General features: G+C 35.7%; 1 protein-coding gene across 1 annotated transcript in view; it reads left to right on the top strand.

Annotated features, from left to right (window-relative positions):
• Positions 1-14,048, top strand: part of TMTC2 (transmembrane O-mannosyltransferase targeting cadherins 2) — a 232,453-nt gene that overhangs the window by 202,935 nt on the left and 15,470 nt on the right. The window contains exon 11 of the mRNA XM_021528041.4: positions 6,653-6,716. Within this exon, the coding sequence (XP_021383716.1) occupies positions 6,653-6,716 (64 nt within the window). The remainder of the gene's footprint in view (positions 1-6,652; positions 6,717-14,048) is intronic.

Here is a 14,048-nt window from a genome sequence, read left to right on the forward strand (position 1 = left end):
TTCTCTTTATATATCATAATTTCCTACCTGCAAAACTTCTGTTGTTCACAAGCAGGTAATGCTTTTTGCTTGCATATGAGAACAAGTGTTTCTTTTGTGAAGAACCTTCTGTAAGATTTCCTTTCACCTGATTTTAAAATTTTAGTGTGCATAGCAACTGAAAAGAGGAGACCATATTTCTCATCTGGATGTAAATAGAGAATATTGAAAATTTCTGTTAATATCAGTAGGGAACATTATGATAATTAGAAAACTAAATAGTCCCAGGCTGATAATTACTTGGAGATGTATAGGAGCAATTAGTGAAATTCTCAGAATCTATGATTTAAAATGTAGTCTTATATTTAATACTCTTCTGTCTGAACAGAACATAACTTTGTACTTTTTCTTTTAAAGCTGTCAGACCTGGTTATTCAATAACATTAAGCTCCTGTCTGTGAGTTTAACATTATCATTAAACTCACATTACTGTAATAGGTATCCCCCATACTTATTTCTAACTATCTAATTATTGTCTATTTTCCACTTAACAGCTATAAAGATACTTGATTTCATTTAGATGGTATCTAAGGATAGAAAATGCATGAAAAAGGAAAAAAAAAATACACTTCATTAGCACAAAACAGTTCTTGAGATAATTTCTCTGCTGAAGATATCTTACTAGGCTCCTTTGTATTTTAGCATTTTAAATAAGAAATTAAAGAAAAAGAAAATACTAAAAAAGAGAGAGTAGAATCAAAAATTATTTTTAAAAAGTAACTTACTGCTTATAGATTAGAAAGGAAACCAAGACAATTGGCTCATTGGTAAACAACAGTTTGACCTGACAGAGGTATATGAGCTATTTTAAGGATCCTTCTCCTGGATTATTTTGTGAATGTTATCTCTCAGGACAGAATTCAGTAATTTGAAACCTTTAGATTAATGTTACAAATTCACAGACAGAAGGCTAGCAAGTTAGGCATGGCAGCTGAATTTAGAAAGGTACAGAGGGGTCAGATTCCTGATTTTACTGAGTGTGTTGTAGAAGATGGTTTAGTGGTATGATTGTGTGTATTATAAAATGTGCTGGTATAAATCAATACTATTTTGGAAATAGGTTTAATAAATCTCCTGCTTTCTCTGTGAACACTGAGTGTAGTGTTCGAGGTCTTTGAAGCACATATATTTACATCTGGATATGAGTATTTTTTTACTTTTTAAGTAATAGCTATGCTGCTGTGCTGTACATCAGCCATGGTTGCCCTACTTGATCTGTTTGGTAGTGTACTCTTCTTGGGAGGCCTTGACAAGCAATGAGCTCAGTGATTCTAAGCTGCATTCTCAATTTTTACTGTAAGTGTAAAGCCAAAACCTTCAAAAACAAAGAAAATGCACTAAACTGAAACACTAAAAAAAAAAAAATAGACCTGCTTTAGTTTAGCTAAAATCCCTTGTGCTCCTTTGGGATACCCAGTTGATCTAATTTTTCACTTTATACTCAGCTCTCTTTGTGGAAGATCATAGTATCTTCCTAATACTCTCTGAGATTCTAAAGTGGTCTGGAGGATTTAGAAAGAGTCAGGGTGGCAAAGCTGAATTCAGTGCTGACAGGTATTTGCTCAAAACCCCATGTGTTAGCATCTGATTGATTTTTTGCTATAGGTTATGATTTTGTTGTCCACCCTTGTTCACTGCTTTACTTAGCAATTAATTCAAATATATTGCTTCTGTGATACTTGTTGGACAAGGGCAATGCATATTCATTCATTGTAACAGAGCAGCTACAAATCCATCAGGAGTCTGGCTCTTCAGAAGCAGATGATTTTTAGGATCTTTAGAACAATGGAGGGCTGAGGTGATTCCAAGAGGAAAACAGATACCAAGACACAAAGGAGGATGGAAAGAAGAGAGTACTCCAGCTGGCACAGAGTGACACTGATAGAAACGAAATGCTAAAGACAGTCAGAAATGAAAGGCTGACATAATTTCAAGTAGGTGACCAACTGCTCTTTAGGTACCCTAGAGAGCTATAAAAACTGACTGGTAAGTGAGCTCGAATTTTGAATGAACTGCACAGCTGTGAGATAGAAAATACATTATAGAAGTTCACAGAGCATGAAAATGAAATTACTCTTGTGAGAGACATGGGATAAATTTTAAAGACATGTTGTGGAATAGGAGAACAGAAATTGATATTAATGTGGATGCTGCAAGGTTTCCAAAATGACTGCAAGATAATAACAGAAGCTTAGATTTTTGTATAGATTCTGATATTTTCTTTCTTGGACCAAATATTTTACACAGTGATATATTTTTGAGTTAGGAAGGAAACATCTTTCCTCTCCTACTACTGTTTCCATCATTAGCCTAAGGAGTGTCACAAGACTCAGGAATATGAAGACATTTCTTGGTTTACAGCTGTTTTGGATATAAAATAAACATACTATTTTCTCAAAATGCAATTTATTTTTCTAGTCTAGTGCTAAAATATTTTACTTTTTTTTTAAATCCCCCTACTTGCTGAAGAAAAAAAATAAAAGTGCAACCTAAATAAAAAATACCAACTTCTGAAAATTTAGAACTGGAGTGCTGCAAGTTAAATTTATTTTTCTTAAATTTGCAACAGAATTGTTAACTGGATCCAAATGCAGTAGCTGTATTTGTAGAAAGCCTGTTCTCAGTTTAGCAGTCACAAGAAGAATGTCTGCTCTTCCAATCAGATATTCCAGCATTGCTGATTTCCTCTCTTTGTGACTGAATCTGAAGGAAAAAAAAATAAATTACTTAGTTCTGTCTGTTTGCATTATTGAGAGACCTCCCCTTTCCTAACTACTTTATAGTTATTTTTTTTCCTAAATTGCTTCTGTAGCAACTCATTAATGCGATGCAAGATGATTCAAGTCATCTGTAAGAGGGGGGAGATGTGCGATGAATGCAATTAACTTCTTTGCAACAGTCTGGTAACTTTTAACTTGCATAACACTTGTCTGCAAAATTCATTTTCTCAGCAAATTTGTTTTCCAGACAGCTTTCTTCAAGGGTCACACAGCTATTTGGGTGGTTCTTAGAGCAGTATCTGGTCATGTGTTTAATGTTTGTAGTGTTTGCGGTGCTCTTGCTTAGAGGAGTTGGAAGTCTCTGAGCCGAGCAGTGAGGCGTGTGCCCGATGCAGTTTGGTGGCTGAGCCCTGGGTTAGCAAGGGTTCCCTTTGCTCTCCTGGACCAGGTGAGCTGCCAGGAGCAAGGCTTCCTGTGGGCGAGGGAATGAGCATTTCTAGAATGAAAGGTGGCAGTGTGGTGGCACTGCCATAGTAATTAGAAACAGGAGAAGAATTTCACCTTGTCTCCACATGAAAACAGATTTAGGAAAAAGACCTCTTTGCTTAAAAACACATTTTGTAGGAAAAATTAATTTTCCAGGCTTTTGTGAGAAGGTTGTTCTGGGAAAATCTCATGTGACATGAAGTTGGGATGGTTTTAGGCTGTTGAAAACAGAAGTCTAGATTAGAGCAGTACTACATGTTTATTTTTCAGTGATTTTCTGCAAGAGTATTTTGGCTGTCCAGAATACACTGACCAAACATGGAGTGTAATAGCTGATACAGTATCATAGGCAAAACTTAACCCTGTGGTATTGTCTGAACGGATTATATTCATCCTTTATTTACTATCCGTGTGCTTAAATATTTAAGTATCTATGGCAAAGCATATAGTCTATATAGATTTTTAAAACAAAAAAGAACAACTGTGAATGAATGGTTCATTGCAACAGAGCAGCTGATTATAAAGCCTGATAATGTTGTTGTTACACAAAAAGATGCATTAAGGAAGCCATTCAGCATTTTAAAGTAGGAATTGCTGAAAATAATTTCTCTGTAGGTGTGCTGATATCTTTGATTTTACTGTAAAAATCAACAATCTGAAGCCTTGTAGCAAGCAGCAGGCATGTTGAATCTAATCCTTTCTCACTCACGTATCTAAATCACTCAGCGTTGGTGGTGTTTTTGTCTTACAACAGTATTTTTTCCAGTGAACAGTGTAAAAATCAAAATGAATGTAAACTGATTATAGCAGAGTGTCAGGAGAATCTCAGAGTGATGTGTCATCAAGCACATTTTTAGGTGTCACTCTTAGTCAGCTAGATATGGGGAATTGTTTGGTCTGGAAGCTCAGGTTAAGAAAATGAGAGAATAAAAAAGTGGAAACATTTTTTCCCTTAAAACAAGACTGGATGGTAGTTGTTAGTGGGGAAATTCAGATGTTTTCAAGGGCAGGTCTCATGAAGAGGTTTAGGATAGAGGTTAAAATATATATGAAATATGTATTTCATATATATTTGAAATATATATTTCACATATAAGTGAAATATTCATAACTATGAAAAAGTCTCTCTTCTGAACCTCTCTTTGCTCCCTTTCCTTCCTCTCTGTTTTTTATCAACATTTTATCTAATATTTTACTCTAATGTGAGTTATGTTACTTTTAATAGTGTCCTTCCATTATTTGACATTGATCCAGAACTCTTTACCGCTCAGTGGTATAGGGTTACTACAATTTCCTACCTCTGTTCCTTTAATTTTTCTCAAGGGAAAGATGTTTCAGGACTCAACATAATTAATTTCTAGCTTAGATTTGCAGTGAAAATAGGAATCAGAATTCTGCAGCATCTTAGCTAAGGGAACTGTTGCTGAGTGCCCAAAAAATGGAACTAGCATTTTTCTGACCAGGTTACTGTGCTGTAGATTCATTTCTATACACTGTTTTTAACAGAGAATTATATTTTCAAAGTGATTTCCGCTTGGCAATTAACGATCCTTTTTCCAAGATGTACATGTGGCAGGAAAGCAAGCCTGCCACAGGCCTAAAGGGGGCACAGGATTTTAATGTGTTCCACACTCACATGCCAGCAACTCTTTTTGGAGGTGAAGTGTAGCATTTGTATTTGCCTCCTGGGAAAGGCACCTTGTTTATTGTATGTTATTTCACCACTTCAGAAGTGATTTGTGTCCTGGCAGTTTTGTGCAAACAGGGAAAAATAAAAAAAAAAGCTCTCTAACATGTTTCATTTTACAGTGCCTGGCTGTAAATCCTGAAATTCCAAAGTATGAGATTATTTTTTTTTGCAATCATTTGAAGTGCTACTGATGCCCAGCAGGAGTGATTCAGAAGCAGGTTGAATGAATATTTTTAGACATTCAATCATTTCTAACCGCTGCAACCACTGAGTCAATGATACATGTGCAAAGTAATTTAAAACAGTTAACAGGTATAAAGCAGGTTCTATTTAGCAAATTTTTAGTCATGAAGTGGTTTCAGCTTGCACAGGAATTACATTAGAAACTTCAAAGGGATTATCCTTTCTCCCTTTCTCCTCCCAAGACCCATAGCTGTAAAAACATGTTTGGGATTAATTGCCTGGCCATTTATCATGTGGCTAATGTTTAAAATCTGGATGGATAGAAACAAAATTAGAACACAATCTGATAACAAATCATGTAAAAGCTCATGTAATGAACAAGGTAAAACAAGTGCTCAGTTGATTGATACTTTTTGAACTAGCAACTGTTTGCAAAAACAGGAAAAGAATGAAAAAAGAAATTAAACAGCCAACCCTTCAGTCTTATCCTTGTTTTCTAATGTTTCCATTTTTCATCACAGAAATGCACCTGCAATCACATAACAAGTACAAATATGCTGAAGATCTCGTGTCCTAAGTCTCTTATGAAAGGACTGTGATTAACACTGTATGTGATTCATAGGAAAATAGCAGATGATAAGTTGCCCACCTGAGAGTCCTGTTTGGTTGTTCTTACAGATCTGCCATCTTTCCCTTGACATGTATGTGTTCAACTGATATTCATTGGATTAGTGGCCAAAATCAATAGTCAAAGAAAAATTAAGAAGGTGGAGACAAAAGGAGAAGAGAGGAGTTCGAGAGAAGTAATAAGAAAAGGGCCTGTTGAGACTAAAACATGTTTAGATTTCTTTGGGAGCATACTGCATTTTTGTTTGAAGACATTAAACTAAAAACTCAGGAGAAGAAATAAAAACTAAATTATGAGGAGCATGTAGGTAACCAGAAACTCATCTTATTCTTTTGGAATATGAGATTTACATTTAAATGCCTGGTCAGAATTATGTGAGTAAATGTTAAAATCAGAACTCTTTTCTGAATTAATTGCCTCAATCATGGAAACCTAGTTTTTAGAAAACTTTATGTTCCCTGACTTTTTTCCTTTTTTTACTGGAATTATAGTGGTTTTGGTAGGGCACAAAGTGAGACACTACATTATGTTATAATATAGAGTTTCAGAATTTAAGTATGTCTGATAACAAAAAATGAGCCATATTTTCTTCTGGTGAGGACTGCTATATCTCTGCTTTTGCCTTAGATGAGTGTTCAGCCTTCTGTATTTCCTTCCATTATGTACTAATATAATTGAAGAACTAAAAAGAAAATGAAGTAACCAAAGAGAATTTGTGCTAATGGACATTCTCAACTATAAGAAAGCTCTTGGATTTACATATTTTGTGCATTTGTTAGGGTAATATCCTTAAACACCAGGGAGCAGTTGCAGTGTTTCGTTTTTACGTGTTCTTCTTTAGGTATGGTTTAATTTTAACACAAGAAAAGTGAGGTGTAACTGTATCATTCTTTTCCATCCTGATAGACAAGCCAGTCTTAATGAAGAGGCTGAGAAGTATTATGAAATGGCAGCAGGATTGAGACCTAATGTAAGTACTTTCTTAATGATATCCATTACATAAGTTGACAAACATGCTACTGTACTGACCCTTTGTGTTGAGGAGAACTTCTTGCTGGAGCATTTGATCTCTCAGCCTGTGTTATATATGTCCTCTTAGTAGTTAATTGTTGGGTAGTCAGATGAAGCTGTTCATTTGTCAGACCAATCACTGCACTTTCAAGATGGCTCAGTGAAGTGGTCTAGCCATAAGTCTTGGCTAACATACTTGGAAAAGACTTTTAGACTTAGATTTATTTATCTATGTTTAAATGTGTTAAGTTTGGAAAGCTTTTCCAATTCCATCTCTTCACTAGTAAAAGACAATGAAAAGATATCCTGTGAGCCACAGTTTTTAATAATACGTTTATGCATTTTCATCTGTCATGAACTTTTGGCAAATGTTGTTCAGCAAACATAAAGATGTTTATCTCTGATGTAGTTGTATATTGGCAAAGAAATTCTGTTTGAGCAGATATATGTAGGAGTAAGTGACATGACTTTTAAGAAGGGAAACTCATTTCCAATTTTCATTGCATCAGGAATTAAAGAATAAAATAGTTGTTACTTACCATTTTTTACTTTAATATTACATTTCTTTTCAATTACCTTCACATTTTGAGGAAAAAATCATGAATATAAATGGGGCAGAATTTATTTTAGATACATAACACTTTGTCTATACAATAAATCAAATCTAGGAAAATTTCTGTCACAGAAGTCTGTAGTGCCACATTCAAGGATACAAGTCAGCAAATGCAGTTTAAAAAAAAGGAAAAACCCAAGTTTGGAAAAAAATACTTAGAAGAGTTTTCAGAGCTAAGAATCAAAAGCAACAACAAAATATAAAAAAAACCATAATAACTTATTCATATGAAATTACTGATTTTCATACTGTCTCTTAAGAACTCTCAAAAAACTACTTATTTCATTGCTTCATACTTTGTGAAATAACACTAAAGACTTTGTGATTCATCATGCTTGCATAATGCAAGATACTTTTGCCTTTTTTTCGAAGAGGGTACCTTAATGTTGAAAGTATTCCCTCAGCTGTCTGCAAATTGGTACAATTTTTCTTTTCTGTGCTTCATTGTATGCTCAAAATGCTTCTCAGAAACTAAGAAATAAGTTTATTGTGTATAACCCTATATAAATAAGGTTATATGTGTGAGGTTTCTCAGAGAGCTTTGGAGTGACTCACAGCAAGCTCATTAGCAATAGTACTCTAAAGGTTATGTATTTCTGATTATGGATAACAAGCTTTACATGTTATGACCAAAGTATCCTTTTTTGAAGAATAAGATTATCAAAACAATTCTTGTAGAAACTTTCTTCTAACTTTGATTAGTGTAAGTAAAAATCTAATAAGTACTGGTGTTCAGCTTTCTTCACAAGATAATTATACTTTAATTTTCTAGGTGATAGTTTAATTTTCTAGCTAGCATGGTGTGCATGTGGTTCACAACTTTTTAAGAATATTTTATTGGTGCAGAGTGGGAAACTTCTATCCATTTTCACAGCCAATATCAACTTTCTGATGACTTCACAGGGATATGTCTCAAAAATGTAAACAAAACCACAAGTAGTCATATATATTTTTCTTATTGTTATTAACTCTCAATTTTACCATACTAGTTTCAGACTGGAAGGTAAAGAAGCCACTTGAGGAGGCTTACTTGGTAGTAAGCAGTTTAATGCATACATAGTAAGACAGAAGCCCCCAATCTTTCCTAAGGAAAATGGAATGAAAGTGATTAAGAACTGTGTACTCCATGGCTGCATCTGTGCCGATAAATTAAATGTGCCCAGAGCTATTCTCTAGTGCTGACTGAACCAGCTGCTTAGAGTGTGTCCAGATATTGTCCTAGAGATTGCAGTGGCCAGGCCAGATGTAGAAACCATACTAACAGCCTGAAAATGCCCACAGTGGATTTTAGGATTTTGTATGTGGTCTGTGTATCCTCTCACTGTCTTACAAATATGAAGAATCAGCAAAATTATGTGAGTCAAAATGATAATGAAATATCTTTAAACATAATAAGTGCTTGAAGGATCTTTGGTTGTTTTTTTTTTAGTTTTTTTTTTTATTCACCACTAATGGTCTAGAAACATTTATTGACAGAAAATTCAAAATACTAGATGTATTCGTGTGATGTAATATACAGATTCCTACCATTCCATGTATGTAAGCACATACTTATCTATGTACTTGTATGCATCTATTTAGCTGCTACCAAGTCTGTCCCTAAATTGCTTCCCAGTAAGAATGCTATGACACCATTCAAGTCTCATTGTGTGCAGTGGATCGGCCTTGTTACTAATACAATTAAATGCTCAAAGGGGCTGTTTAATAAGTGTCTTCCTTCTTCTGGTGCTCAAACAGTACTGTTTGATATGAGTGAATTTTGGAGCAGCATCCCAAGTAAACTGGCACTCTACTTTTTTTCAGTATGACTTTTTTCCTTTGGTTCCCCAGCCACTTGGCCAGATCCCAAGTGGAAGATCCATTTCTTTGTTATTAACTTCTCTCTTTCACGGTGCCAAGACAATTACATTATCACTTATTCTTTAGAATAACTTTAGACCAATGCCTGGCTCCTGAGAAATTTTCATCTGACACAGCCTCAAACAGAACTCAGATTTCCACTCTCTTGTATCTATTTCTTTACAAATATAACATATTGTATAATATCTCTAATATTAATACTATAAGATACAGTCTTTAAGAGCAGTAAGAGATTTTAGTAATACAGTAAACATAGTCTTTTACTGATTGTTAGTGAATTTTTTTTGCTCATTTAGCTATCATGACACAGTTGGGTTCTTGGCATTCTGTCTTCCTTTTGCATCCCTTTGGTTTCTCAGCCATTGTTGTTGTTTTGGAATGAAGCAATACTCTATGCACAATTCCTCATCTGCTCCCTAATGTATAAATCCTTTGGATCCAGAAACTGCTCTGCTGAGCTTTTCTGCACCCATGTCCAGTTTAAATGGTCACCTGATTTACTACTTTCAGAGATACTTAATTGGCTATTTTAGTGATTTTTCCAGACAGCAGTCTCCCCTTTCACATTTGTCTCTGAGACAAGCCCTTTTATTTCAGTGTCTCAGAATGGGAGAGCAACAATAAGCACCAATATGCCTGCATGTCTGAGTCACATTCCCATTCAACTAATCCATTTTTAGAAAAGTTGTGACTAAGGCAGCTAAAAACATTGCCAGAAACACAGTATTCAGTTACAGAAAATGTAACTTCTCTGAAACTTGCAGGCTTTGTTTTTAAGAGAGCAAGCATAAAAAGATTTCATTTTTGCAATATTGGAGATGATTCATTCATCACTGACCTAACTGTGAGAGGTCTGTGAATACAGTTTATTTTTTCGTTACAAGTCTTATTACAAAGAATTAAGTATTTTCAAAGAAAATATACTCAGTAAAGGAACGACTGAATACAGCAAAGGTGTGTTAGAATATATAGCCACATCTTGAATGCCATCCTTGCTTTTGGATACATGTTCTGTCTGCAGATGGTGAAAGAATTAAAACACTGATGCAATAGCTGAGCCAGTTGAAAAGGAGCTTGGGTGCAAATTAAAAACAAGTCTGGCTGTATTAGTGTTTGAGATGTAGACCTAGCTGTTTTCTTAATAATGTTCACAATTGGCCTTATTTACAGTAGGTGGGGATTTATCCTCCATGAACGTAATTTCCAGACAAGTTTCAGAAGAACAGTATTTTCTCTAGAACACACTGCTGCTTTGAAGATGGGAACAATTTGTCTTTACTGAAGAAGCAGGCAGTCTCAAGCTATGTCTATTTTAGCTTTCAGAGAGTCAACTTCCATTGGACAGCCAAGGGGTAGAAAGGAATCAAGGAAGCAATTCAGAAAACAAACCTACTTTTATTTGCAATCAATTATTTCTTACAGGACTCTTTTCTTCCTTCCACTCTGTAGGTAACCTACAGACATTAGCCTCCCTAACCCCTTGATCTTTATGAATGCTTTCCAAAAACTATGTTACTGCATTGTATGTTGTACCATGATCAAAACAAAATCATTTTAGAGCCTTCTCAGTGAGAAACACGTGTTCATTCTAGCAGTGTTGGCTTGTGTGTACATTAATCACATTTGTCTAGTTTTAATAAATTCAGTTGCATGAAGAAATGAAACCATAAGTTTCTTGGACATTTATACAGTAATTAGTGTGAGTATTGCTGAAGAAAAGCTGTATTCAAAGATAATTTCTGTGTGCCCTACATATTGTAATTTCCACAAACCAGGAAATTGTTTTAACAAGTCATTAGGCACTCTAAAATGTGAGCTTTAAGCTTGCTTTGTTGTGGAAAAAGTCAGTCATCTGGAAACTGTCTTTAAATTGCCATTCTTTACAAGAGTGTGAGATACAAACTTAAGCTTCAGCCTTTGTTCAACTTTTAAGATATCATTTGTGTAATAGAGCTGTGTTTCTAATTTTTTAAGTCTCAGCCTGCAGCAGCCAGTCTTTAAAAAGCTGCTCTAGAACCCCCACATATGGCCAATGTCTTTTGAGAAGAAAGGGCACTTTGAAGTGTGACCTCAAGAGTATTAAATGAAAGAGAGCTCACCAGAGCCTTAAGACTTTGAGCCACCACCTTGAGCTGATTGGCTTAGGAGCATTCCTCAAGGAGGTGTCATGACCTGTAAGTCACTACCATCCCAACCGCATATTAGTGCTGCCTGCAATCTGGAGCTCATGACAGCTTTAAGCCCCATGTCATCAGCACATTGTCAGATACAGCTGTTTCCACTCTACCACTTCAAAAGGCCTTGATTAAATGTCTTACTGTAACAACATACATAAAGACACACACACAGAGTGAGGGGGAAAGGAGAAATGTACCTATAAGCAAAATAAATACAATTCCACTAGATGGTTTAATCATGATGTGGGGGATGAAACTATTTTTTGACTTGAAGGGCTTATGTAATCAGTTAACACAATATCATATTAAAAAGCAGTTTCTACAAGTGCTTCTTTAATTTTTTTTTCCCAATGCTGGAGTACAGATTTCATGCCAAGGGCTCCAGGCTTGCAATAAGTTCTACCTCAAGCTATCTAACTGGTGAAAAAAGAATGCTAGTGATTTCTACATAATTGACTGTAATTGCATAGACAACTTAGAGATAACATGCTTTCACTGCCTTCTTAAGGAAATTGTTCATAATTCATGGGGTTTATTCATGGCAAGACTTCTAAAAGAAAATACTTCCACTAGTACATACATCTTTAAAAAAGGAAAGTAAATGTAGTATTTTTGTCTTGAAACATCTATAATCAAGATCTACTTTATTATATATTTTTTCCTTCAATGTTTCTGTGCCAAATTTTCCTATGATTTTCTCATGAAGATTCAGTAATTGCCTCACATAGCTTTACCAGATTTGGCATAATTGTGAGCAGAAAAGCTTAAATGCATTTTGCCTGTTGTGTCAAGGAGGTGTCCTGTTATTGCCATGGAGAATTTTCATAAACTTTTTTAAGAGCTTATGCTATGTTAAATCTATTGATTATGGCTGTAGTGGATGGTTTAACAGTGATTCTTGCATTGTCTGCCACTGATCCTCACTTGACACAAAAACTGGCTACACTGGATCCAATGTCACAGCAACACTGTGCTGTGCTCCAGGGATCCCTGCAGATCCCTGATCAGCAGTGTATCTCCTGCTGTTTCTGCAGCTCTTTCAAGCACATCTACCTAGTCCTTGTTATTCTAATGCAACTGGAGTGCCTTGCCATCCATACTCCTGGTTTCTGGAGCATAGTACAGATAAAGCTGACATAATTCCCTAGAAAAATAATATATGTATGGTTTTAACACTGCATTATTGTCAGTAAAACATGACAATTTACAGCTGCAAATCCTTGTTTTAAAATGTTGTCCTGCCTGTTTACTTCTTTATTCAAAATAATGAACACCTGGTAATATTTTAGCTTTATCTACTGGTGCTATGGCATGACCACTGAGCTGTATTTTTAAGTACTTAGCATCCAGCAGATCCATCTGTTCAGTTGTCTGCCTGTACTGAAAGTGGAACAGAAGGTGCTTCTATTGAGTGCCCGTGTGCCCTCAGAGATGCTCCCAGCTTCTCCTGCCCTGTCTCAGGGCTGCACATCTTCCCACTACCAGCACCAGTTGCTGCTAAGCCTCGCATTGTTTAAGGTTTCCTCTCAAGCGTGCCAAACTTTCTGCCTCAATAATATGAATGGCTGTGGATTCCTTCCAGCCCAGCAGGGCTCTTGGCCTCCTGAAAATGACTCCTTTCTTTGTTCCTGTTGAAGGTGTGAGGAAAAAGAAAACTTCCCAGGATCCAGTCCTTCCTCTCTTCCTGCTAAAGACTGAACCAATTGTTACAGGGCATGTAGGACTTTCAGGCACTAAAATAGGTCTTGTGGCATCCTAATAAGAAGAATAGGCATGACTGATGAGAACTATATTTCCAGATGACATGTTTTTAATAGTTTGAATTTAAACAGAAACAGGGGTGAGATGCTTAGGCATGGATCAACTCCACTGGGAGAGGAGATAGTGGAACATCCTTATTGAAAAGAGGACATCATTCTCTGATCTCAAAAGGTTAAGAGAGCCCTTTCTTGGTTACTGTAAATTGGTTAGACTGTCCCTATTGAAACATCATGAAAAAATGACTCTGATACTTGATATCAGAATATCTGTGATATTTTTCAATTTACATAGTTCAAGGATGACCTAGCTTAAAGGTTGTGCAGAATGGAAAAATTCAAGAAAATTAAGTGAATGCAAGATTCCCTTCATTTCAGGTCTTTAAAGACTCTTCAGTATTTACACAGAAATAGCAGTATTTCCCCATGTAAAGAGTTTATCCATGCATGAAGTCTCTCTGTTCCTCCTGAGTTTTGTAAAATATTATTAGTCCCCAGCTCAATTTTCTTTTGTTGTTGTTTTGCTTCACCCCTTCTTGTCTGGGGCTAAGTCCACGGTACATACATTATTTACATCCAGCTATTGGTAGAAAACAGCGTTTATTCTTTTGAACAAAACTATTTATTTCCGTATTTGCAATTGTATTTGTTCAAGGCACTCCAAAATATCTTTATTACACATTTGGGGGAGTTCTTGTGCATAATTGTCAGTTTCAAGACAGGCTTCTGTGTTGCTCTGAATCTTAAAGTATTCCTACTTCAGCACAGATTAGTGTCTCCCACATTAAAAAAAATACAACACAAGAAACAAGAAACCTCATGTAGTGTTTTCCATCCCCATGATCTCCATCAAGGGAGAAAGAAAGAATACAGGCTGTTGGAAT

This window comes from Lonchura striata, chromosome 1A, assembly GCF_050655825.1.
Source record: "Lonchura striata isolate lonStrDom1 chromosome 1A, ASM5065582v1, whole genome shotgun sequence".
In the NCBI taxonomy this organism is placed as follows: domain Eukaryota; kingdom Metazoa; phylum Chordata; class Aves; order Passeriformes; family Estrildidae; genus Lonchura; species Lonchura striata.